The sequence below is a fragment of the Heteronotia binoei genome, chromosome 15, assembly GCF_032191835.1.
Source record: "Heteronotia binoei isolate CCM8104 ecotype False Entrance Well chromosome 15, APGP_CSIRO_Hbin_v1, whole genome shotgun sequence".
NCBI classification, from domain to species: domain Eukaryota; kingdom Metazoa; phylum Chordata; class Lepidosauria; order Squamata; family Gekkonidae; genus Heteronotia; species Heteronotia binoei.
The window spans coordinates 61,410,460-61,437,364 of record NC_083237.1 but is presented as its reverse complement, the minus strand read 5'-3'; the positions used below and the strand labels follow the sequence as shown (position 1 = coordinate 61,437,364).

The following is a 26,905-nucleotide window of genomic DNA, read 5'->3' as shown; positions in this document are numbered from 1 at the left end:
ACTGTTTTAACCGTGAGCTGCCTCGAACCGAACTCTTAAGAGACGGTATAGAAATATCCTACATAAATAAAAACTTACCCATGTATCTAATTAAAAATTTGGTGGGTGTTTCAAAAGCCCATGAACTGTGGAATGCCCTCCCGGAGGCCATAAGGGCCCTGCTGGATCTTTCTCAATTCTGCAGGGCCTGCAAAACTGAATTATTTCGACAGGCCTTTGACACCTAAACAGGGAGAGGACTGCCACCCTACACCACATATGAACATATGAAGCTGCCTTCTTCTGAATCAGACCCTCCTTGGTCCATCAAAGTCAGTATTGTCTTCTCAGACTGGCAGCAGCTCTCCAGGGTCTCAAGCTGAGGTTTTTCACACCTATTTGCCTGGACCCTTTTTAGAAGATGCCGGGGATTGAACCTGAAAAAAACCCCACTTTGGAACATCTCAGGTGTTTGCAGGTCTCGGATTCAGTAGGAGCTCACAGGAGTGCAGCTCCTGAACCTTTCTGAGGGTTCCCCCTCCTCCTTCCCACCTTGCCCATTGAATAGCAAGTGCAGTTGCATAACAAGCCCTGGATGAGCTCCACCACCTGTTTTTCTACAAAGCAGCCCCAAGGTATTTGTGTTCCTTAGAGTGCATTAGTACTCTCATGGCTATTACCACTGTTCATAAATATCACATGCACAAATAGGGGTGTTAAAAGATTCTCAGGCAGTGCTAATCCTCTATGAAGGACAGTTCCAGAGACACTGGGCTTCTGGAGTCCTGGCAAAGATCGTATTTTTAAAAAGGCTTTGAATTCAAATAAAAAGTAGAGACGTCCGGACTAGGACACAGTGCTGTTAAGATTTCGTGAGGAGTCAAACCACACTAATCACTAGGGTCCTATCTTAATCAGGCCAAGCAAACGAAAGGATTCTATAAACAATGTCAGTCAACACAATTATTACTGGTTGTTCTAGGTAAAGAGCAGGAATTAGATGATGTACAACATGGTACCAATGGGGCACTATGGTACCCAATATGTGCTTCCCAGTGCCCACTACCTTTTCCTCAAAGCAGAGCCCACTCTGGCATTCTTCCATCTTTTAGGAGCGGGGGATACAGTGGGCACTCAAATGGCAACATCCTAACAGAATGTTTGGTCTGAGACCTCCAAACCTTTTGTGACTGGCCACGCACAGCAGCCATTTTGTGCCTCATACTACTTCTGGTGGCGGCCATTTTGTGACAGCACCCACTAGGCCTTCTCAACATTCCATGGGTCCGCAGTCTCAACAAAGCCGGAGACCTTTAAATTAGTTAAGAACTCTGCTTCTGTCCCATCCACATCCCACTGAAGCACAGGAGTATTTCTTTATGGTTGAGAGCACCGACTGAACCACCACCATTACTATTTACACCGCTTATATACATACATACATACATAATTTAAAAAGCTGTTCTGTAGTTGCCAGCCTTTCTAGCTTCACAATGAGTCAGACACAGTCACCTCAGTGGAATATCTATTTCAGTTCAAGATCCCAAGCCATCGGAGGGTGTTCATTCTTCCTAAATGTCAAGCCCTCCCATAAGCAGTAGTAGCAAGACAATATTAAAAGATTCCTTTGAACGAACAGTTATGTCCCTGTGCCAGTTGCAAGATAGAAACCAGGGGTCGTTTTGAATAAAAATAGGTGGTGGAGCTCATCCAGGGATTGTTATGCAGCTGCACCGACTATCAAATGGACAAGGAGGTGGAACTCTCAGAAGGAGGAGGAGGAACTTTCAGAAAGGTTCAGGAGCCGCACTCCTGTCAGCTCCCACTGAATCTGAGGCCTGACAGAAACAATGGAACATGTCCTTCTTTACTGCCCTTTTCATCAAATAAATCGCTCCCCCCCTGCTCGATAGGAACCTTTGGGTGTTCAACATTTGGGTTATGTTAAAACGCTGTTCCTGGGAGAAATTAGCAGGGGACGTTAAAGATTCTCAGAAAGATTCCTTTGGGTGAAATTCCGTACAGCAGCCTGCAAAACTCCACTGAACATTCAAGAAAGTAAGGAAACGAAATATGACACAAGCTAATATATATCATTTTATAAATTTTAAGTCCTAAAGGTTCAAACCCTTCTCAAGATATTATCCCATGTATTACTGCAATGCTATTTACTCTATTTATACAAAGTTTATTATAGTTTTATCTGGAATTTATATTGATTCTGGGCAATGAGTATGGGATACTTTATTCCATGTTTCATACTGGTGTAATAGAAGATATTGGATTTATATCCCGCCCTCCACTCCGAAGAGTCTCAGAGCGGCTCACAATCTCCTTTACCTTCCTCCCCCACAACAGACGCCCTGTGAGGTAGATGAAGATACTGGATTTATATCCCGCCCTCCACTCCGAAGAGTCTCAGAGCAGCTCACAATCTCCTTTACCTTCCTCTCCCACAACAGACGCCCTGTGAGGTGGGTGGGGCTGGAGAGGGCTCTCACAGCAGCTGCCCTTTCAAGGACAACCTCTGCCAGAGCTCTGGCTGACCCAAGGCCATGCCAGCAGGTGCAAGTGGAGGAGTGGGGAATCGAACCCGGCTCTCCCAGATAAGAGTCCGCACACTTAACCACTACACCAAACTGGCTTAATACCATAATAAATGACTTCGACCTTGGCTGCAGTCACACAAGCACTTTGATCCATTGCGGTTGCTTCTCCCCAACGGATTTAAAGTGCTTGTCCAGACATCCGTGTCTGTCCTCCATTCCCCTCTCATTGGGCACCAAGCCTCCCCCCACCCCTGACTTTCCTGATGCTGGATCAAGTCTGGTGTTTTTTGCCTGTGCACTTCCGATGTCTGATCACTCTGTAGCGCATTTGAGCCGTTTGGCAGATTTGCAACTTCTTGTGCCCAGCTGCCATTTTTTTTCAGCTGCTAGCGATGTGCAGGTAACCGCATTTTCGCCCAAAGGTAAGCGGTTATGCACATGCGCAGACTTTTTTTTAAAAAAGAAAGCTGCCCTCCACCCTCTGCGGTGACTGCGCAGCGGCAGGCAGTGATCAGTCTGACTGCATTTCTCTGGAACAAACAGTTCTGGAGAAATTACAGGTGTGCCCAAGCCTGTAGTGTGACCACACCCTTTTGAGTTGTTCTGTTTCAAGTTCAATAGAGTTTTCAGCCACTTAGAACTCTGATGACTATTCATCAGATGGGCGGTAAAGTCCTTTCAGACCACTCGGCCAGATACTAAGATGGCCGAACTACCTCAGACAAATGATGCAACACGTATGCCCTTGACCGGGACACAAGGCTGTATTATAAGAGGCCTTAATCACATTTCTTCACTGTATTTCACCACTAACTTTGTCACTACTTTCTTTTTGGTCCAGCACTAATTTATTGATTTGTTTGTATTCTGTAATATGAGCTTTTATGTGTGTACATTTGTTTGACCTCTGAAGAAGACCATTTCAAGTCAAAACGCATCAGGCCAAGCGGTTTCCCATCGTGGTTGGATGATTTTACTAAGTGAGGAGGCTAATGATGGGCCCCTAAATGCTTTTAACTTTTTGAAATAAATACATGTCTTTTTGGTAATGATTCTACTTTAGATCCTGCTTTTAATTGTTGGCCCTTACTTCAGACTTCCAGGCCGGAAACTAAGATGGTCAAACTACCTCAGGGTGAACTCTCTTTGATCCTTGAGAAAGCCTGCCTACATGTGTTTTCTAAAATAACTGTTTGGTTCAGCAAAATACTCAACTCAGAAAAGGTCCAGACCGTTTCCTTGGACAATAACTCATGTTTGCTTCCACTCCCGCCCCGCCCCTCCCATCTCACTCTTTTACCTTGAAGCGGGCCAGATAATCTCCGATGACACTTTGCTGCCAGATCTCCTCAGCTGTCTTGGGTGACTCAGGAAGCTTGCCGCGGTCCTCCTTGTCTGAAACGTGCTTCTTCTCTGTCTGGGCCTTCAGGGAAGCCTCACGAGCTTTGTACTTCGCCTAGGCCAGAAAACAGATACGCACGGTCAAATTCTTGGTGGCCGGGTATTCAGGTTGATTCGATGCTTGAATACTTTTATCACATTGGTCTTTAGTCTGAGATCTTAGCCAAAGCATACCAGGGTTTCCTTTAGTGAGATTAGTAACAGTGGGAGGCTGACACACCTACTTGCTGGCTGAAATTGGGCACAGGGTATTCTAGTGTACAATCCCAGTTTGCACAAAACAACACTTTCCTTTTGTACTTTTAGAAGAAGAAGAAGACTGCAGATTTATACCCCACCTTTCTTTCTGAATCAGAGACTCAGAGTGGCTTACAATCTCCTTTATCTTCTCCTCCCCTGCAACAGACATCCTGTGGGGTGGGTGGGGCTGAGAGGACTCTCACAGCAGCTGCCCTTTCAAGGACAACTCCTAGGAGAGCCATGGCTGACCCAAGGCTATTCCAGCAGCTGCAAGTGGAGGAGTGGGGAATCAAACCCGGTTCTCCCAGATAAGAGTCCACACAATGAACTACTACACCACACTGGCTCTCACCAGAAGCTCACTGATTATGAACCTTGAGCAGCAGAAGACATTTCTTTTTTTAATGCAAAGGTTAAAAGTGCTGAGACAAATTTTGCAACTGCTAGAGTGATCTTGGGATCTCTATCAGTGAGCAAAAGAACCAAGGTTTCTAGAGTGTGGGGGAGGGTGAGGTGGGGACGATTGGTTTTGAATAAAGACTTAATATGGTAATCGCTCATAATCTCAAAAAATCTGCATTTCAGCAGAGCGTGAAGGGATGTATCAATCCTGTTAAGGCCATGAGGGCAAATTCTATCAGTGTAGGGCCTGTTCAGAAATCTCCCTTGTAAAACCATCGACAACACCGAGACAACACAACAGATGTGGCTTCGGGTGAACTGTGTACTCTTAAAATATGCCTTCAAATCCTCCACAACATGAAGGCTTCCAGGCAAGAAACTCTATGTGACCAGAAGATAGCCGCCTCACGAGTTGATATCATCCGGAGTCACCAGGACGGCTGGCTGCCAACACATTCTCACCCCTACAAGAGAACCAGTAAGGAGGTATGTCTGGTGTTTGAGAAGAAGGGCTCTGGGGGTGAAGGAAAAAAGTCCCTCTCCCAAATAGTGGAAGGATGCCCCCTCTGGGTTTTCAAACTTTTTACTTCAAGTAAGACATGAAACTGATACAGAATTTTATTTCCTTTGCCAGCACAGTTGCATTTAAGGGAGAAGAATTCTGAGAAGAAAGAAACGGTAGTCCGGGCTGTATATGGGCTAAAAACAAGAAACTCCATTCCTCTTATTCAACAGAAGACTACTCAAGAAAACCAGGCGCTTTAGCCAGAGAACACTTCAGCCAGCTTTCTTATCCATGTTGTCATGATCTGTGCAGGACTGGGAGACAAGGCCTAGAGACCAGTGTGCGAGTAGGAAGCAGACGCAGCCTACAATCTCCACAATGCCTGGTGCCTGCTGTAATCAATCAGTGTCCAGGGATTGATACATAAACTTTGTGGGCTGTGGAACTGTGTTCTTTTCTCTCACAGAGTCAGGCTGGGAGGACAGTAGGTGGCTGAGAGAAGGATCCCTCACTCAGGAGGCAGAGTGAGCCACAGGCAGCCGGCCTGGGAAAAAGGCAGGGCCGTAGCCAGGATTTGGAAGATCGGGGGGCATTTACATTTTTCGGAGGGCACTGATGCCCCCCAGCGCCCCACACGACCTTCCCTCTCGTTGTTCTCCCTCTCTGACATCCCTCCGTCCCCACCAAGGAAGGGAAGGTGGCGATGAGAGTGACAGGCAGGAAAATGGGCAACGATCAGGGCTGGGGGAGAGGGGAAGGAGGCAAGAAGGTGGCGATCGGGGCTGGGAGGGAGGGGAAGAGGCTAGGAGAAGCCCACGATCGGGGCTGGGAGGGAGGGGAAGTAGGTGGGGAGAAGGCGGCGATCGGGGCTTGGAAGGGAGGGAGGGAAACTGGGAAAGAGGCCAGGAGAAGCCGGCGATCTGGGCAGAAGCAGCTCCCCACTTCCCCGCCAGTTCAAGGGCCTGATGATCAGCTGTTTCGCAGGCCCTTTAACTAGCACGGGAGCTGGGGCTGCTTCTGCCTCCAGCCCCCACAGTGCTATTTTAATGGCGGGGAAGGGAGGGTGGTGGCGAGGGGCAGGCAAGGATGAGCTTCCCTCCTCTCCTCTCCCTGCTGCTTTCCCCGCCACCACCTTCCCTTCTTTCCCCACCATTAAAATAGTGCACAGGGCTGGAGGCGGAAGCAGCCTCAGCCCCTGTGTTAGTTAAAGGGCCCGCGAAACAGCTGATCGGGGGGCCCTTTAACTCCAGCGGGAGGCTGGAACTGCTTCTGCCCTCGCCTGCCAAATGCTCACGGGGCCAGTGGCAGCCCCCAGAAGCATGGCAGAGGCCCCGGGGGCTGCTTGGGGCCTCTAGTCAGGGGGCCTCGCCCAGAAGTTGGGGGGGCTGTCGCCCTACAGACCCCCTCGTAGCTACGAGCCTGGAAAAAGGGCTGTGGGCCCTAACAGGCTAGGGGAAGTACAGGTAGCCGCGTTAGGGTTTATTTTCATTTTCCTTTATCCACTGTTATATCTGTTAAGCGCCTTGCCTTGTTTAAATACCCATCCCTGTATTAATAAACCTTCATCTTTTTAGTGTTCTCTGCCTGCTCATCACGCCCGGTTTTTTTTTTTTTTTCTCGGCTTAAAGGGGCATTTTTGTTGGGTTTGGGAGGGTACTCCGGGCCTTCCCAAGGGACCATAAATCCAGAGTGGTGGCAGCATCAGGTGGCACCCCCATCTGGCTTTTAGCGGTGGGATGTGCCAGATTTGACCTGGAGAGGCACAGCATAATTGGTCTATTTTTCTAAATTTGTGCTTCCGTGTCAGAAAACGAGGCCAATCCAGAGGAAGAACAGAGGTTTTTCACAGGGACACCGTTCTAAGGAACCAAAGCAGTTGAGGAAACCGTTTGTCGGTGGCCTGAGTTTTAAGACTACCGATGACAATTTGAGGGAACGTTATGAACCCTGGGGCACACTCACCGCCTTTGTGGCGGTGAGAGATCCACAGACAAAATGTTCTCGCGGCTTTGGTTTCGTGACTTATTCTTGCCAGGAGGAGGCAAATGCTGCATTGGCAGCTCAACCACATAAGGTGGATGGATGGGTGGCGGGACTCGTGCGAGCAATTCCTAGAGAAGGTTCTGGGAAACCTGTTACCCACTTAATGGGAAAGAAGAAAAAGAAAAGAAAATGCAAGACTTTGACTTTAGGGTGGAGCGCACCGCAGGATCCAAGAACAAGACTGCTGATGCCTTGTCCTCAAGGACTTGCAAAAGAAAATAACATGATGCTGCATTCTCTTTAATGTTAATCAGAATATTGTTTTGCTGTTGTATACAGTTTATTTGTAAATGGCAGAACCGCACAGATCACTGGTATGCAGCCCTCATCAATGGACCCCATGATTTGGTCTGGTTGGGGGGGGTGTCATGATCTGTGCAGGACTGGGAGACAAGGGCTTGGGGGACTTAGACCTAGAGACCAGTGTAGGAGTAGGAAGCAGACGCAGCCTACAATCCCCACAATACCTGGTGCCTGCTGTAATCAATCAGTGTCCAGGGATTGTGTGAGGCGATTGACACATAAACGTTGTGGGCTGTGGAACTGTGTTCTTTTCTCTCACAGTCAGGCTGGGAGGACAGTCTGTGGCTGAGAGAAGGATCCCTCATTCAGAAGGCAGAGTGAGTCACAGGCAGCCCGGCCTGGGAAAAAGGACTGCGGACCCTGACGACTAACAGGCTAGGGGAAGTACAGGTAGCCGCGTTAGGGTTTATTTTCATTTTCCTTTATCCACTGTTATGTCTATTAAGCGCCTTGTCTTGTTTAAACACCCATCCCTGTATTAATAAACCTTCATCTTTTTAGTGTTCTCTGCCTGGTCATCACGCCCGTTTGTTTTTTTCCTCGGCTTAAAAGGGGCATTTTTGTTGGGCTTAAGGGGTACTCCGGGCCTTCCCAAGGGACCGCAAATCCAGAGTGGTGGCAGCGTCAGGGGGCACCCCATCTGGGTCATGACACATGTATATAGCCAAGCTCTGTCGCATCCAACCTGGCTACATCTAACAGTGCTGAGTTTCTGAATACACATAAAAGCAGCTCACCGAACTCTGTAATAAATAAATAAGGACTGTGCTTTTGTTGATTTGCTAGAGCCAAACAGATAACGTGAGATTAGAAGGATTCATACATTCAGTTCTAAGTTCTATTATTAATGTGTTGCGTAAGACATGGTTGTTGTGCAACATGTTACGTAATTAATATTTTAAAGCATTTAAAAAAAATCATAATCAGGTGACAGGGACTGCTGCTGCATTGACTGTGACCAGAACACGGCTCGAAGGCTTTACTTCTGGGAGGGGCTGTGGCGCAGCGGTGGTGTTCTTGCTCAGCATACAGAAGGTCCCAGGTTTGATCCCTGGCATCTCCAGTTAAAAGGACCAGGTAGGAGGTGATGGGAAAGGCCCCTGCCTGAGACCCTGGAGAGCCGCTGACAGTCTGAGTAGACAAGACTGACTTTGATGGGTCAGTGTTCTGATTCAGTATAAGGCAACTTCATGTGTTTGTGTAAGGAACAGTCTCTGCGCTAGCCAACAGCTGTTTTAACAACACTGAGGTTCGATAACATCAAACACAGGAGGACTAGGGGGGTTGGAAAGTGAGAAATACAGCAACGCACAATGTACTTTTGCATCACTCTTGCAAAAAGCAGCACACTTTCTAAGGTTGAGACTGAAATCAGGCATGAGCTTTTGCCAGCTCCAGGGCTTTTTTTGTAGCAGGAGCTCCTTTGCATATGAGGCCACGTATCCCTGAGGTAGCCAGTCCTCCTGGAGTTTACAGTAGGCCCTGTAAGAAAAGCCCTGTAAGCTCCTGGAGGATAGGCTACATCAAGGGTGTGTGTCCCAATAAGCGAAGGAGTTCCTGCTACAACAAAAAGCCCTGGCCAGCCCCAAGGCTGACTGGCTTGACAGTTTAACGATTTTAAAACAAGCAGTAACAAGAGGCTTCTGCGTTTGACATCTCCAGATTTGTATAAATTAGAGGGAAGATGCTCGGACTAATTGGATAATCCTGTTTCACCAAAATCTTAACTTGCATTCAATTAACTTGATCTTTGAAAAGCAGGCTCCTAGACCTCGTGGTTAGAGAGTTGCGTTATACGGCTTTGGAGAGGGACGGCACAGCTCTTGACTCACAATCCCCTTTCCTTATCCCTAGGGAGAATTTTATCTTCCGTTATCTCACAACAGCAGAGCTTGAGACACCCTGTGAGGTAGATGAAGATATTGGATTTATATCCCGCCCTCCACTCCAAAGAGTCTCAGAGCGGCTCACAATCTCCTTTCCCTTCCTCCCCCACAACAGACACCCTGTGAGGTAGATGAAGATATTGGATTTATATCCCACCCTCCACTCCAAAGAGTCTCAGAGCGGCTCACAATCTCCTTTACCTTCCTCCCCCCCCCCCCCAACAGACACCCTGTGAGGTAGATGAAGATATTGGATTTATATCCCACCCTCCACTCCGAAGAGTCTCAGAGCGGCTCACAATCTCCTTTACCTTCCTCCCCCCCCCCCCCCACAACAGACACCCTGTGAGGTAGATGAAGATATTGGATTTATATCCCACCCTCCACTCCGAAGAGTCTCAGAGCGGCTCACAATCTCCTTTACCTTCCCCCCCCCCACAACAGACACCCTGTGAGGTAGATGAAGATATTGGATTTATATCCCACCCTCCACTCCGAAGAGTCTCAGAGCGGCTCACAATCTCCTTTCCCTTCCTCCCCCACAACAAACACCCTGTGAGGTAGATGAAGATATTGGATTTGTATCCCGCCCTCCACTCCGAAGAGTCTCAGAGCGGCTCACAATCTCCTTTACCTTCCTCCCCCACAACAGACACCCTGTGAGGTGGGTGGGGCTGGAGAGGGCTCTCCCAGCAGCTGCCCTTTCAAGGACAACCTCTGCCAGAGCTCTGGCTGACCCAAGGCCATTCCAGCAGGTGCAAGTGGAGGAGTGGGGAATCAAACCCGGTTCTCCCAGATAAGAGTCCGCACACCTAACCGCTACGCCAAACTGGGTCTCAAACTGCAGCTGAATTATGCTGACCCGTGTCAGATTTTCAGGGCAGGAGATGAACAAAGGTGGTTTTGCCATTGCCTGTCTCTGCAGGGCAACCCTGGATTTCCTCGGTAGTCTTCCATCCAAGTATTAATCAGGGCCAACTTTGCTCAGTATCTGAGCACTGATGAGATTGGACTAGCCTAGGCCATCCAGATCAGGGTGGCCACTAACCCACACATCCCTAAAAAGGGGTTAGATGAATTCAGGGGTGGGATTCTAACAGGAGCTCCTTTGCATATTAGGCCACACACCCCTGATGGAGCCAATCCTCCAAGAGCTTGCAGGGCTCTTAGTACAGGGTCCAGAGACAGAATTCTAGCAGGGGTTCCTTTGCATATTAGGCCACGCCCCCTGATGGAGCCAATCCTCCAAGAGCTTACAGGGCTCTTAGTACAGGGTCCAGAGACAGAATTCTAGCAGGGGTTCCTTTGCATATTAGGCCACGCCCCCTGATGGAGCCAATCCTCCAAGAGCTTACAGGGCTCTTAGTACAGGGTCCAGAGATAGAATTCTAGCAGGGGTTCCTTTGCATATTAGGCCACACCCCCTGATGGAGCCAATCCTCCAAGAGCTTACAGGGCTCTTAGTACAGGGTCCAGAGATAGAATTCTAGCAGGGGTTCCTTTGCATATTAGGCCACGCCCCCTGATGTAGCCAATCCTCCAAGAGCTTACAGGGCTCTTAGTACAGGGTCCAGAGATAGAATTCTAGCAGGGGTTCCTTTGCATATTAGGCCACACACCCCTGATGTAGCCAATCCTCCAAGAGCTTACAAGGCCCTTTTTCGTAAGCTCTTCGAGGATTGGCTACATCAAGGGGGTGTGGCCTAATATGCCAAGGAGCTCCTGCGAGAATTCCACCCCTGGATAAATTCACGGAGGAAAGTCCATCAATGGCTGCTGGCCACAGGGAATTAAAACATCCCTGTTTAGAGTCAATATCTGTTCGGGAAGCAAAAGAGGAAGGTTTTGTGCTCCGTTTGTAGGCCTTCCAGGGGCAGCTGGTTGGCCACAGTGTGTAACAAATTGAAGAAGAGGAGGTTTTTATACCCTGCTTTTCTTTACCCTAAGGCAGGGGTGGCCAAACTATGGCTCGGGAGCCACACATGGCTCTTTCACGCATATTGTGGAGCTCTTGAAGTTGCCAACGCCCTGTTGGCCGGCATGGAGAACATTTAAAGTTGCTTTCTTTCCCTCCGCTATTTGCTTTCCTAGCTTCCTGTCTCGTGGCTCTCAACACTTGACGTTTATTCTCTGTGACTCTTACGCTAAACAAGTTCGGCCACCCCTGCCTTAAGGCGTCTCAAAGTGGCTTACAATCTCCTTCCCTTCCTCTCTCCACACGAGGCACTTTGGTGGGAGTAGGAGGGGCTGAGAGAGCTCTGAGAGAACTGTGACTGGGCCAAGGTCACCCAGCAGACTTCAAGGGAAGGAGGAGGGGGGAACCAAACCTGGTGGTCCAGATTGGCTGAACTAGATAAAACAGTTCATTGATTTGCTATAGCAGACTGGTGGTTCTTCGTTTCCTCGCTCCCAAATATTCTAAAGTTTACAATAACCAAAAAGGTAAATAACAAATTACCACAGAACAGAGCCCTGTGACCAGCTGGTTGACTGAGCGTATTCACACCCTATTTCTCCAACAAATACAGATGAGTTAAAAACAGCTGACAAAAGAAGAAGATATTGGATTTATATCCCGCCCTCCACTCCGAAGAGTCTCAGAGCGGCTCACAATCTCCTTTCCCTTCCTCCCCCACAACAGACACCCTGCGAGGGAGATGAAGATATTGGATTTATATCCCGCCCTCCACTCCAAAGAGTCCCAGAGCGGCTCACAATCTCCTTTCCCTTCCTCCCCCACAACAGACACCCTGCGAGGGAGATGAAGATATTGGATTTATATCCCGCCCTCCACTCCGAAGAGTCTCAGAGCGGCTCACAATCTCCTTTCCCTTCCTCCCCCACAACAGACACCCTGTGAGGTAGATGAAGATATTGGATTTATATCCCGCCCTCCACTCCGAAGAGTCTCAGAGCGGCTCACAATTTCCTTTACCTTCCTCCCCCACAACAGACGCCCTGTGAGGTGGGTGGGGCTGGAGAGGGCTCTCACAGCAGCTGCCCTTTTAAGGACAACCTCTGCCAGAGCTATGGCTGACCCAAGGCCATTCCAACAGGTGCAAGTGGAGGAGTGGGGAATCAAACCCGGTTCTCCCAGATAAGAGTCCACGCACTTAACCACTACACCAAACTGGCTCTCCATACGTAGTGCAGCGCCTGCCAATATGAAAGGAAAAATCTTACCACTCCCGACTTCCAATTCAGCATGGGTCAATTCTACTCAGCATGTGGAGGGATGGACACGAACCACTGATTGCACACCCAGCACAGCAAGTAACAAGACTGTCTATATCGATTCAAAGCCTGTCTTTAATAAAAGTGTCCATGCACAACCAGTGTCCCCTCTAAGCTGAGTGAGCGTGAGCTAGCTCACAGATTTTTAGCCTCCAGCTCACACGTTTTTGCCTTCGCTCAGGAAGGAGGACCCCAGAGCACAATAATGGATGCAGTAGCTCACAACTTTAATGCTAGTAGCTCATGACTTTGATGTCAGTTGCTTACAAAGTAGAATTTTTGCTCACAAGGCTCTGCAGCTTAGAGGGAACATTGCCCGCAACCAAATAACCTAAAATCAAATGGAACCCCTATCAATCATCCATATTATGGCTTCCAACGACTTCCCAAACGACTCCCAACACCTCCCCCCCCCCAACCCAAGTTTCTAAACCAAGCCTCAAGACCTCTCCTTTATGGCTTTGAGCAAGATGGCATTGGGAGATGGGTGGCGAACTATTAATGTGTCATGGAACTCTCGCTTGGACCTTTTTTGCACCATGTGGAAGTACCGTTGAGATCTAGCTTCCGTCCCCTGCCCGTCCACCCCCAACCCCTAAACTGGAGGAAATGAGAAGAGACAACGCAAGATGGGATGGTTAGGAGCGGCCAGACTGTGACGAAGCTGCTGGTGCCTTCTAGAAGGAACAGAAGGCTCTGGAATGTTCTAGAGCCTTCCATGGGCTTCTAGCAGGAAAAAAAAACGTTTTGTTGTGTCGCTGGTTTTTTTTTAAGAGGAGGGAGAGGGTCGGGATCCTGGTTTCATCTAAGTCAACAGAACAAAAAAGATTCCATCTGACTTCGAGACACCCAGGAAAACATGCGCCCCCAAAAACCTCCCCCTCAAAAAAATACGGTGAAGGAGAATGTGCATTATTGGATTCAACAACCTTTTTTTTCTCGGAAAGATCATTCCACATCCGCGCCAGCAGCCGGGTCAGTTCGCTGTCCGACAGTTCGGGTCGCTCCTCCTGCAGCTGTTTGCGTTTCTCCTCCGAGAAGATAAACATAGCGGACACTGGCCGTTTAGGTTTCTCAGAACCTCCCTGTTGAAGAGGACAAAGGGACGCGTGGTTGTGGAACTCCCAGTTTGTATCTTTCTTTTATTTTTATTTTTTTTAATGTCATGGAAAAAATAAATGAAAAAGCAAAAATTAGGATGGGTGTGCGGATGTCTTCTTAGGGTAGCCAAAGCCAACCAGCAGATGACTCAAATTAGACTTTTGCGGATTAACGAACGGGGGGGTCGATTTTCAGCAGTGAAATCAAAGATTAGATGGGTGGGGCTATAAGTGAAATGCGTAATTGTTTTTTGAGACTAGTTGGGCTGTGGGGCATGACTGGAACAAAAAGGGAATGACAGAAATACTTTAAATGGGTTTTTATGTCTAACGACGCGTGTTAACTTCGTTTAACTCGCACTTCTTTCAGTATTGCAAAAATAAAAAAAAAAAAACCCATCGGCACTGGGTTTTTAGCTATATGCCAAATTATTTTTTAACTCAACACATGACTAATCCACTATAAACTCTTCAAAATCTGCAGACTTCTTTAAATCTAAAAGGCAGTCTTTCCAAACCCCCCCCCCAATAAAATGGCAATCTTAAATGTGGATTTATTGACGTTTGGTCCTTATCTTTATTAAAACTTCCAACAGCCATTCTAAAAGAAGTCTTGAGGCTGGTTTAAAAGGTGAAGGATTCACCCCGCTGCTTCAACACAAAGCAAACAAACACACAACACAACACATCGTTGCCCCAAACCCTCCCACCCCCCCGTGGGGTCTGTGTGGCTCACCTTGCTGGCATCTGGTGAGGGCTTCTTAGAGGCAGGACTGCTGGCGCCTTTCTTGTTCACTCCTAGCATCTTCTCCTCTCCCAGAACCCTTTGCTGCTCTTCTTCGGGTAGGCTCTAAATTTGGGCAGGAAAAAACAAACATAGCGTCTGGCCTCCTAGACTTCTGGTCTCCCTTGACCGTTCTGTACCTCACACCCTTACAGAAAGCTGAAGCACACAGAACTCGGCAGCCTCCACACACGAGAAGAAGGCAGATGTTTCCAAAATGGCTGCTTCAGGGCTTTTTTTTTTTTGTAGCAGGAACTCCTTTTGCATATTAAGCCACACACCCCTAACGTAGCCAATCCTCCAAGACCTTACAGTAGGCCCTGAATGAAGAGCCTTGTAAGCTCTTAGAGGATTGGCTACATCAGAAAAGTGTGGCCTAATATGCAAAGGAGTTCCTGCTACAAAAAAAGGCCCTGGGCTCTTATTTTTATTTTATTTATTTATTTATGATTTATATCTCGCCCTTCCCACCAAGGTGGCTCAGGGCGGCTTACAACAAGTAAATCAAACATAAAAATTTAAGTTAGGTATTTAAGATATTTGAACATTTAAAACATTAAAACATTTAAAACATTAAAACATTAAGCATTGCGACAGCATGCATAGCAAGAATCTGATAGAGCTACAATTAATTTCCTCTGTCAGTTAGGTGTAAGCTAGCCGGAAGAGGGTTGTCTTACAGGCCCTGCGGAACTGAGTAAGGTCCCGCAGGGCCCTCACCTCCTCCGGCAGCTGGTTCCACCATGTAGGGGCCATAACAGAGAAGGCCCTGTCCCTAGTAGATTTCAGGCGGGCTTCTTCTAAGGTACTGCCTCCAATGAGATGGAGTAAAGTCAAGATCGGCTCTTTGCTTTGGTGGGGGGGGTGGGTGGGAATGGTTTTTGGGGGAAAGGAAGTGTACACCAGAAAACACCACAGCGCCCACAAACCCTACTTTGAAGGTCTCTGCTTTTGTTAGTGGAGACCAAAGGTGCCCACTTCCTCCCCAAAGTTTCAGCTTCCCAGGAGAGAATTACACAACAGTAGTCCAACACTGGGGCTGGTTGGCCAAGCCTTTCTTCCCAAGAAACAAGTAGAGCCTCTAAAAAAGCATATAGAAGCTGGAAAAGACAGGTTCCATCTATTATGGCAACTCTGGTAGAGAAAATGCTCAGCAGGAAATCATTTGCATATTAGGACACACCCCCTGGTGTCACCATTGTTTTGCACAGGGCTTTTTTGCAGGGAGAGCCTAGCAGGAACTCATTCACATATTAGGCCACACCCCCGATGCAGCCAATCCTCCTGGAGCTTACAGTAAGCCTTGTAAGCTCTTGGAGGATTGGCTGCATCAGGGTGTGTGGCCTAATATGCAAAGGAACCCCTGCTAGAATTCTATCTCTGGACCCTGTACTAAGAGCCCTGTAAGCTCTTGGAGGATTGGCTCCATCAGTGGGTGTGTGGCCTAATATGCAAAGGAACCCCTGCTAGAATTCTATCTCTGGACCCTGTACTAAGAGCCCTGTAAGCTCTTGGAGGATTGGCTCCATCAGGGGTGTGTGGCCTAATATGCAAAGGAACCCCTGCTAGAATTCTATCTCTGGACCCTGTACGAAGAGGCCCTGTAAGCTCTTGGAGGATTGGCTCCATCAGGGGTGTGTGGCCTAATATGCAAAGGAACCCCTGCTAGAATTCTATCTCTGGACCCTGTACTAAGAGCCCTGTAAGCTCTTGGAGGATTGGCTCCATCAGGGGTGTGTGGCCTAATATGCAAAGGAACCCCTGCTAGAATTCTATCTCTGGACCCTGTACTAAGAGCCCTGTAAGCTCCAGGAGGATTGGCTACATCAGGGGCGTGTGGCCTAATATGCAAAGGAACCCCTGCTAGAATTCTATCTCTGGACCCTGTACTAAGAGCCCTGTAAGCTCTTGGAGGATTGGCTACATTAGGGGTGTATGGCCTAATATGCAAAGGAACCCCTGCTAGAATTCTATCTCTGGACCCTGTACGAAGAGCCCTGTAAGCTCTTGGAGGATTGGCTCCATCAGGGGTGTGTGGCCTAATATGCAAAGGAGCCCCTGCTAGAATTCTATCTCTGGACCCTGTACGAAGAGCCCTGTAAGCTCTTGGAGGATTGGCTACATCAGGGGGTGTGGCCTAATATGCAAAGGAGCCCCTGCTAGAATTCTGTCTCTGGACCCTGTACGAAGAGCCCTGTAAGCTCTTGGAGGATTAGCTACATCAGGGTGTGTGGCCTAATATGCAAAGGAACCCCTGCTAGAATTCTATCTCTGGACCCTGTACTAAGAGCCCTGTAAGCTCTTGGGGGATTGGCTACATCAGGGGTGTGTGGCCTAATATGCAAAGGAACCCCTGCTAGAATTCTATCTCTGGCCCCTGTACTAAAAGCCCTGTAAGCTCCTGGAGGATTGGCTCCATCAGGGGTGTGTGGCCTAATATGCAAAGGAACCCCTGCTAGAATTCCATCTCTGGACCCTGTACTAAGAGCCCTGTAAGCTCTTGGAGGATTGGCTACATCAGGAGGGTGTGGCCTAATATGCAAAGGAACCCCTGCTAGAATTCTATCTCTGGACCCTGTACTAAGAGCCCTGTAAGCTCTTGGAGGATTGGCTACATCAGGGGGTGTGGCCTAATATGCAAAGGAACCCCTGCTAGAATTCTATCTCTGGACCCTGTACTAAGAGCCCTGTAAGCTCTTGGAGGATTGGCTACATCAGGGGTGTGTGGCCTAATATGCAAAGGAGTTCCTGCTACAAAAAAAAAAGCCCTGGGCTACACCCACTAACACCAAGCCAGCCAGAACCGCTTTCTGGGGTGTTCCTGCTCCAAAAAAGCCCCTGTATCGGAACTGACAGAAGAAAAAGAGAAGATGAGATTTGATTTATACCCCGGTCTTCGCTAGCCAAAGGAGTTCCAGAGCAGCTTCTCTTTTCTCTTCCCCTCCCCACAACAAACGCCCTTGGAGGGTAGGTGGGGCTGAGAGAGCTCTCCCAGAACTGCATTTGAGGAGAACAGCCTAGAGTCTCAAGGTCATATCAACAGGTACATGTGGAGGAGTGGGGAATCAAACCCGGTTCTCACAGATAAGGGTCCACGCACTTCACCACTACACCAAACTGGCTCTCAGGGAGTTCTCAACTGTGCTTTGCCTACCCTTTGGGAAGCTTAAACCATGGTAAGCGTAAGCCACGATCTGGCACAACGGCTACCTTGAATCTGCTTCCACATACCGTACATGTGCCTCTTCTCCCTTCCATATGTTTCTGTTAAACCAGGCCAGGCTTAGAAAACCCTCAATACGAAAGGCAAGCTCTTAGTACAGGACGGAATATGGCCTTTTTTCAGTTGCAGCCTCCTCCCTACGGATTAGCGCTGGGCCGCCTTACAGTGGGCAAGACCTTGCAGCTCTTCAGAGAAAAAAAAATATCCAGCCCCTGTGCCAGTCAGAAAGGTGGCAAAATAGGCAACCCGTATGCAAGGCAAAGAACTTTATTTTATAGAACTGAATTTTTGACCGTCCTTCCCGAAACTGGGCTCCCAACAAGATTATAGATACGATTACAAAAAACTTAAAATTAAAAGGAACACTAAAAACATTACAGTTCCCCAGGGCTTTTTTGGTAGCAGGGACTTATTTGCATATTAGGCCACACGCCCCTGATGTAGCCAATCCTCCAAGGGCTTACAGGGCTCTTAGTACAGGGTCCAGAGATAGAATTCTAGCAGGGGTTCCTTTGCATATTAGGCCACACACCCCTGATGGAGCCAATCCCCCAAGAGCTTACAGGGCTCTTAGTACAGGGTCCAGAGATAGAATTCTAGCAGGGGTTCCTTTGCATATTAGGCCACACACCTCTGATGTAGCCAATCCCCCAAGAGCTTACAGGGCTCTTAGTACAGGGCCTACTGTAAGCTCCAGGACTGGCTGCACCAGGGGGTGTGGCCTAATACGCAAATAAGTCCCTGCTACCAAAAAAGCCCTGCAGTTCCCTAAAAACAAAGATGGTGTCAAATTTGGGGGATTTCTTAAGTACTGAGAAAAAACCCTTCCCTCCGACCCCACAACAGCCCTATGAGCAATAAACAGAGCGAGCCAGTTTGGTGTAATGTTTAAGTGTGTAAACTGTTATCTGGGAGAACCAGGTTTGCTTCCCCACTCCTCCACTTGCACCTGCTGGAATGGCCTTGGGTCAGCCATAGCTCTAGTAGGAGTTGTCCTTGAAAGGGCAGCTGCTGTGAGAGCCCTCTCAGCCCTACCCATCTCACAGGATGTCTGGTGTGTGTGTGGGGGGGAAGTGAGGTAAAGGAGATTGTGACCGCTCTGAGACTCTGAGATTTAGAGTATAGGGCGGGATATAAATCCAATAACATACACTCCAGGAGGCACAGAATGCTGGAGTAGATCCTATCCTATCGCTCCACTGAGTAAAATTTATTTATTTAAACATTTATTTCCTTTCAGCTCAAGTTTGAAGACTTCCTCTAAGTTAAGTTGGTTCTTCTGTTGCAACAAGGGTCTCCCCAATGCAGCACTTAGGGGCGCCAACACTTTTCTTGACATACACTAAGCGCTTTTAGAAGGTGGGTGGGGCTTGTGCACAGCAGGGCTTCTGACTGGCTGTGCATATTAAAAGCCATCCTGCTAAACCTAGCTTTTTTGGCCCTAGAAATGCTGGAGAGTTACTATTAAGAGTTAAATATAACCTTGCTCTCAGACTTTTTGTGGCTGGCTCCACCTCCTGCAGAAGCCATTTCATAACTGGACTACTGCAATGCCCTCTACATGGGGCTGCCCCTGTGCTGAACTCGGAAATTGCAGCTGGTGCAGAATGCTGCGGCCCGGCTGTTATTGGGCCTCCCAAGATGAGGGCACATTCGGCCGGGTCTTCGGGCTCTGCACTGGCTCCCAATAATATACCGAGTTCGGTACAAGGTGCTGGTCATCACTTTTAAAGCCCTATATGGCCTGGGACCTGCCTACCTGAAGGACCATCTCTCCCCCACATGTTCCCCAGAGAGTACTGAGATCGGGAACTCAAAATCTTCTCGCTATCCCTGGGCCAAAAGAAGCCCGCCTAAAATACACTAGGGACAGGGCCTTCTCTGTTATGGCCCCTACATGGTGGAACCAGCTGCCGGAGGTGAGGGCCCTGCGGGACCTTGTTCAGTTCCGCAGGGCCTGTAAGACGACCCTCTTCCGGCTAGCTTATACCTAGCTTATGCCTAACTGATATGGGAAATTAAATGTAGCTTTACCAGATCCCTGCTATACATATTGTTGTACTGTTTAACGTTTTAAGGTTTTTAATGTTCTGAACGTTTTATATGTTTATATATTTAAATGCTAATTTAATTTTATGTTCGATTACCCGCTGTGAGCCGCCCTGAGCCGCTTTCGTGGGAAGGGCAGGATATAGATCATAAATAAAATAAATAAATAAAACTGGCTCCATGACCTGTGGCGGCCATTTTGTGGCTAAGCCCACCACTCTGTGTCAGAATTCCAACGGTTCCCTCAGGCTCAAAAAGGCTGGGGACCTATGTTAGACTCCTTAAACTGGGGGAAATGACTTGAGAATCAGTTAAGAGTGGAAAAGGGGGAGGGAAAATGAACTCGCTCAAGTCCTCATAGAAGAGGGGGAAGGTCTTGGGAGTTAAAACTGCCTCCCTCAGCAGGCTTATGTCATACTCTGCTCAAGAGGCATCTAAAAATCAATTAGTACTGTTCAGCTCAACTTAAAAAAGGTAGTCCCCTGTGCAAGCACCAGTTGTTTCCGACTCTGGGGTGACGTCGCATCACGTTTTCACGGCAGACTTCTTATGGGGTGGTCTGCCTCTGCCTTCCCCAGTCATCAACACTTTCCCCCCAGCCAAGAGGGTACTCATTTTGCTGACCGTGGAAGGATGGAAGGCTGAGTCAACCTTGAGCTGGCTATCTGAACCCAGCTTCCGCTGAAATCGAACTCAGGTCATGAGCAGGGAGCTTGACCGCTGTACTGCAGCTGACCACTCTGCGCCACGGGGCTCAACTTACATAGCTCCTATTGTACTGTACGGGTACATTTCATCCTGCTCGTAACTTGAAGCCTCCCTGCCAGTTTTCTAACCAATTTCTGACCAGACTCACTGGCTTGATTCAGCAGTGCATCAGTTACTCCCATGCTATGCACTGGGCTCTAACGCTTTCAGCGACTGGCTGAAACATGCTCAGTTATGGGAAGTTGAGTCATTTCTTTTGGCCCCACATGGCTCACATCTGTGTCCGCAAGAAATTCTTTCAGCACCGCCCCCGCCCCAACTGGCCCTATCCAAGCTCCCTGTCCTAGCCAGGTCACATGCTACAGAGGCAAAACAAAATAGTGCTCTCTCACTCTCTCTGTGTATACAGGGCTTTTTTTGTAGCAGAAACTCCTTTGCATATTAGGCCACCCACCCCTAATGCAGCCAATCCTCCAAGAGCTTACACGGCTCTTAGTTCAGGGTCTACAGCAAGTTCCAAGAGGACTGGAAACATCATATATGAAGATATGAAGCTTGCCTTATACTGAATCAGACCCTCGGTCCATCAGTCAGTATTGTCTACTCTAGACTGGAAGCAGCAGGGGTGTGTGGCCCGATATGCAAAGGAGTTCCTGCTACAAAAAAAGCCCTGCGTGTGGGTGTGTGTATAAACACACACACACACAGAGGGCTTTTTTTGTATATATATTTGGGGATGGGGGCATGGCACGATCCTTGGGGACAGACTCACCTCCAGGAAACGCAGAAGCTCAATTTCATAGTCTTTCTTTCTCTGCAGAGGAAAAAAAAAACAGTTTTAAAAAGTCAGCTTCTGAAGGCGTACCATGAAATAGGCTTCCCAACCCTCCCGCCCTGGCGGGGGACCCCAGGATTTCCAGCCTCTTCCCACGCTCCCCCAAAAAACGGAAGCGGGGGGGAGGGGGGAACGGCGCCAAGGAGCATGGCGAGCCGCCCCATCCCGGAGCGGGCGAGGCCGCCGCGCCACTGCCGCCCCCTCCCCGCCCACCGCAGCTGCTCTTCCGAGATGGGCCCAGGCTGAGCCCAACTTGGAGGAGCAGCCAAGAGGCGGTAGCAGCGCAGGCAAAACCAGCGAGGCAAAACCAGAGAAGTGGAGGCAGGCCAGGAGCATGGCGAGCCGTGAATCCGGGCCCTTCTAGGACCCGGACTCGCGGCTCGCCACGCCCCCGGCCCACCTCCACCCCCACCTCCGATTCCACCCCAGAGGTGGAGCGGGCGAGGCCGCCGCGCTGCTGCCGCCACCCTCCCCCCGCCCCACCGCAGCTGCTCCTCCGAGATGGGCTCAGCCTGAGCCCATCTCGGAGGAGCAGCCACGGTGAGTGGAGAAGAGGTGGCAGCAGCGCAGCGGCGTCGCCTGCTCCGAGACGGGGCAGCTCGCCACGCTCCCTGGCACCGTTTCCCTCCCCTCCCCCCTAGCTTCACCCCAGTGTCTCCTGGCTCCACCCCCAAAGTCCCCAGATATTTCTGGAATTGGACTTGGCAACCCTACCATGAAATCATCCCACTTCTGGCACCATTTCCACTCCAGATTTGTCAACCTGAACAGTGAAAGTTTTGCAAGACTTCTGGAAGGAAGTTTCCAGACAAACTGCTGTTTAGATTTCATAATGGACCAGTACCCTTTTCAAAAGACAAATGACTTAGTGACTCTGGGGCGGTACTCAGGATCAACGTCTGGCAGCCCACCCACCCCCCCCCCCCGGTCAAATTAAGTGGTTTTCCTCCGCCTGCCCCAGAGGTGAAACATCGGTGTGGAACTTCAGGAGCAACAGGATTTAGCAGCTGGCTGGGAGAGGCCAGGAAGAGATAAAGTTCATCTCACTACCTGGAAGCAAACCTATCCCAGCAGCAAGTCTAGTGCAAACCAGAGCTCTCTTTTTAATCACTTCTCCTTGCTGGATTCTCTCCAGAGGAGGAGGATGGAACAGTGCTGTAGAATAGCCAGTCTCTTTAAACTGATCACTGGAGAGAAGAGGAATGGATTTATATCCTGCCCACCACTCCGAATTTCAGAGTCTCAAGGGCTTACAATCTCCTTTACCTTCTCCCCCCACAACAGACTCCCTATGAGGTGGGTGGGGCTGGAGAGGGCTCTCACAGCAGCTGCCCTTTCAAGGACAACCTCTGCCAGAGCTATGGCTGACCCAAGGCCATTCCAGCAGCTGCAAGTGGAGGAGTGGGGAATCAAACCCGGTTCTCCCAGAGAAGAGTCCGCGCAGTTAACCACTATACCAAACTGGCTCTCATAGACATGCACGAGACAGTGATCTTCAATTATCGAAGCAAAGATTGTTTAGCATGGAGAAGGAGTCGTCTCGGGGTGCATTCACACTATAAATAATGCGCTTTACATCCGGATTTTTGCTTTTCTTACACAGTAAAAATCCGAATGTCAAACGCATTATTTAGTGTAGTGTGAATGCCCCACAGATCTGGCTCTGGTATACAAACTCCAGGTTATTGTGGCACCTGCCATGAGAGGTCATGATAAATCTACTTGAATTCAAGACGGTTTCAGTCAAGCAGTGAGTTAGAGGAGGCAGGAAGATCAGACAAGCAGGGCTGTGAGCAAACCACTCTGTTCGTACCTGGTTTGTGTCAAGAGGACTCTTGCCATGAGCTGGGAGTACTTCCACTATCCACTGTCTCTGCTTTGCACCGCTCCTATCTCTAAATACCAAGTTAAGCTTTCCTTCTGCCTAGTCTCAGGGATGGCCAAGGTTGTCCCTGTCGGATTATGCTCGCACCTAAAAGGGGCCTGGGAAGAACTCTGCAGGGGAGGGACTGCCCACTTCACGCCTTTAACTCTGAATGTGTAATGGTCTAAGGCTGATCTATAAAGAAGGGGCAAAAGCCTGCCAAAGCCAGTTTTCGCAAGGATCATCTTGCTCTGACTTGTCCTGTATCAATAAACAGCTATTCTTGTAATGGACTGTCTCTGATCATTGAACTGTTGGGCTGTTGGGGACTTGACAGTTTGTACCTTGCACAAACTGCCTTTAACTGAATTCCAGGCAGCTACTGTCTAGCAGCGCAGGGGCTACTGGAATTTGCACCCTACTGAGACACTGGAGACAACATTTCATATGCAGTTGGAAGAGGCAGCCAAATCCAGAAGCCATTCTCATCCATGTAACCAAGCCAAGGCAAAGCCAGCTTTAGGCTCCATTCAAACCTCACAAACAAACCAGAGATTAAATCACAGCTTGTTGGAGAAAAGCAAAAACCTGGCTAAACATCGGTCTAAGCATTCCACCCCCTTTTCCCTTTCTCTCTTCTGCTTCTGTCGCACACCAAGACTGAAAATGGCAATCCCCAACTAATTTCAATTTGGTTTCTTTGCTAGTCAACAGAATTTTTAACCGGGATTAAATGGTAGGGGCAAGAATCCCAATTAGAGGCAAAGGTACAAACCTGTTCATACAGGCACCTACATGGAAACATCACAGAGATTGTACTTAGTTGAGGGGTCACATTCTCAGCATGCCACACAAGGGGAAGGGAAGAAGCAGAACACAAGTAGGGTTGCCAATCCCCAGGTGGGGGCAGGGATCCCCTGGTTTGGAGGCCCTCCCCCCGCTTCAGGGTCGTCAGAAAGCGGGGGGTGGGGGGAGGGAAATGTCTGCTGGGAACTCTATTATTTCCTATGGAGATTTATCCCCATAGAAAATAATGGAGAATTGATCCGTGGGTATCTGAGGCTCTGGGTGGGCTGTTTGTTGAGGTAGAGGCACCAAATTTTCAGTATAGCATCTAGTGCCTCTCCCCAAAATATCCCCCAAGTTTCAAAACGATTGGACCAGGGGGTCCAATTCTATGAGCCCAAAAAGAAGGTGCCCCTATCCTTCATTATTTCCTACGAAAGGAAGGCATTGAAAAGGTGTGCCGTCCCTTTAAATGTGAGGGCCAGAACTCCCTTTGGAGTTCAATGATGCTTGTCACAGCCTTGATCTTGGCTCCACCCCCAATGTCTCCTGGCTCCACCCCCAAAGTCTCCTGACTCCACCCCCAAAGTCCCCAGATATGCCAATTGGACTTGGCAACCCTTAACACAAATGTCATGATTCTGGGCCTAGTGAGACCTACAGGCCCCAGGGAAGCCTGCTTAGGAGTTACTGGGAAGAGCCTACATTTCCCAGGATCCCTCCTGACCCTCTGATTGGGTGGCAAGGTTTTGGAGGGAAACTGGCCCAGAGAAGGGTGGGGCTTGGGAGGATGACATAAAAGGGCCAAACAGGAAACAGGGTGATCTTTCCCTGGAAGGCTGAGCTGGAGGTAGGCTATGCCTGGAGAGCTTGAGCAGGGGAAAGCTCCCTCATCCAAGGCAAGGGGTGAGTGCTGGTATTAAGTAGATAGCCGTGTTAGGGCATTTGTTTATTTTCCCTTCACCCTTTTACTGGTTAATGCACCTTGTTAATTTATATTGCACTAAAATAAACCTTTTAGTTGTTGTTCACTCTGCCTGGTCCTCATGCCTATTATTTGGCCTAAGCTACAGGAGGCCTGAAGGGCTTGGGAGGGGACTCTGGGCCTTCTCAAGGGGAACCCTTAACCCAGAGTGGTGGCAGCAATTGGTAAGCCCTCCCTGAGTCGCGACAACAAGGCTGACAGACAAGCCAGGTTTTTGCCGGCCACAAACTAAGTTCTTTGCAACCTCTGAATTAAGTCCTCAGCAGGAGCCCTAAGTCCAAGGGTCAGGCCCCTCGTATGGGTCACAAGCAGTGTTCCCTCTAAGCTGACTTAGTGTGAGCTAGCTCACAAATTTTTAGCCTCCAGCTCACACATTTTTGTCTTAACTCAGGAAGGATGACTCCAGAGCACACTAATTTATGCAGTAGCTCGCAACTTTAATGTCAGTAGCTCACAAAGTAGAATTCCTGCTCACAAGACTCCACAGCTTAGAGGGAACCTTGGTCCCAAGCAATGTTCCCTCTAAGCTTCAGAGTCTTGTGAGCAAAAATTCTACTTTGTGAGCTACTGGCATTAAAGTTGTGAGCGACTGCATAAATTAGTGTGCTCTGGAGTCATCCTTCCTGAGTTAAGACAAAAATGTGTGAGCTGGTGGCTAAAAATCTGTGAGCTAGCTCACGCTAACTCAGCTTAACGGGAACATTGGTCACAAGCCCTTTGCTGGGGGGGGGGGGGTGTTGCCGGGGGGGTGGGGTGGCCTTTGCTATGAAGAAGAAGATATTGAATTTATATCCAGCCCTCCACTCTGAATCTCAGAGCGGCTCACAATCTCCTTTATCGTCTTCCCCCCACAACAAACACCCTGTGAGGTAGGTGGGGCTGAGAGGGCTCTCACAGCAGCTCTTTCAAGGACAACCTCTGCCAGAGCTATGGCTGACCCAAGGCCATTCCAGCAGCTGCGAGTGGAGAATCGAACCCGGTTCTCCCGGATAAGAGTCAGCACACTTAACCACTACACCAAACTGGCTCTACACCAAACTGTTGAGAGGAAGGGTATGAAGAAAAAAGCAGCAAGGCAACAAAGCGTAATCACTCAATGGCAAAGAGTTCTCCACAGCTTTGATCCTTGGCTTGTTCTAGGGTATACCTTCTGATTCTTGGCTTCTGTCCCCCACATCCCACACCTTGGCCCTGGTGGTCATAATTCTGCCCTCTTTTTTTTTTTTCACAGGATGGATGTCACCTGACCTCCTGGGATATGGTGGCCCCCTAACAATGTTCCCTCTAAACTGCAGAGTCTTGTGAGCAAAAATTCTACTTTGTGAACGACTGGCACTAAAGCTGTGAGCTCCTGCATGAATTAGTGTGCTCTGGGGTCATCCTTCCCTGAGCTGAAATGTGTGAACTGGAGGCTAAAAATCTGTGCGCTAACTCACGCTAACTCAGCTTAGAGGGAACACTGGCCCCTAAGTGTGGAAAGGTTGAAATTCACTGTCCTCTCCATATATACACAACGTGTGAATATGGCCACTAGCAACACTTTTATCGCCAACCTCTTCTGTGCTCATGTGCCAGAGGCTGTTTGGCTCACCTGATCACACTTTTTGTGATAAGCATCCTTCTCCTTCTGGGAAAGAAGCTTCCACTGTTGACTGCAAAGCACCATTCGCTCCGTGCTTGGGACATCTTTCATGTTCGCCATCAGCTCCGCACAGTAGAGAGAGTAACTGTTCCTAAAATGATATTATATATATATAAATTTGTTAAGAGCACCTCTCCGTCCATCGGGCCAGGTGACATTTTATAGAAAACAACACAAGCGGATGCAGTTGACGCTCAAGTGTGATTTCTGCTCCTGATTCCAACCAACAATCAGCAGTCATGGATGTGGTCCAAAGATATCAACCTAGATGTATTGAATTATTGTGCCTGTTTTATTGGTTCAAGGTTCTTAACTTAGAAATATCAAAATGTATCAGGTTATATAGATTCAGGACTTCTTAGTTCAAATATCTGCCACTTCAAGGGC

The 26,905-nt window shown here is 48.7% G+C and overlaps 1 protein-coding gene across 1 annotated transcript in view; it reads right to left on the bottom strand.

Moving 5' to 3' along the window:
* The window catches only part of UBTF (upstream binding transcription factor), a 101,852-nt gene that overhangs the window by 16,419 nt on the left and 58,528 nt on the right, over window positions 1-26,905 (bottom strand). Inside the window, exons 10-14 of the mRNA XM_060255346.1 lie at window positions 26,468-26,609; window positions 21,179-21,220; window positions 14,379-14,492; window positions 13,472-13,627; window positions 3,829-3,984 (exon numbers count right to left, since the gene is read on the bottom strand). Of these exons, the coding sequence (XP_060111329.1) occupies window positions 3,829-3,984; window positions 13,472-13,627; window positions 14,379-14,492; window positions 21,179-21,220; window positions 26,468-26,609 (610 nt within the window). The remainder of the gene's footprint in view (window positions 1-3,828; window positions 3,985-13,471; window positions 13,628-14,378; window positions 14,493-21,178; window positions 21,221-26,467; window positions 26,610-26,905) is intronic.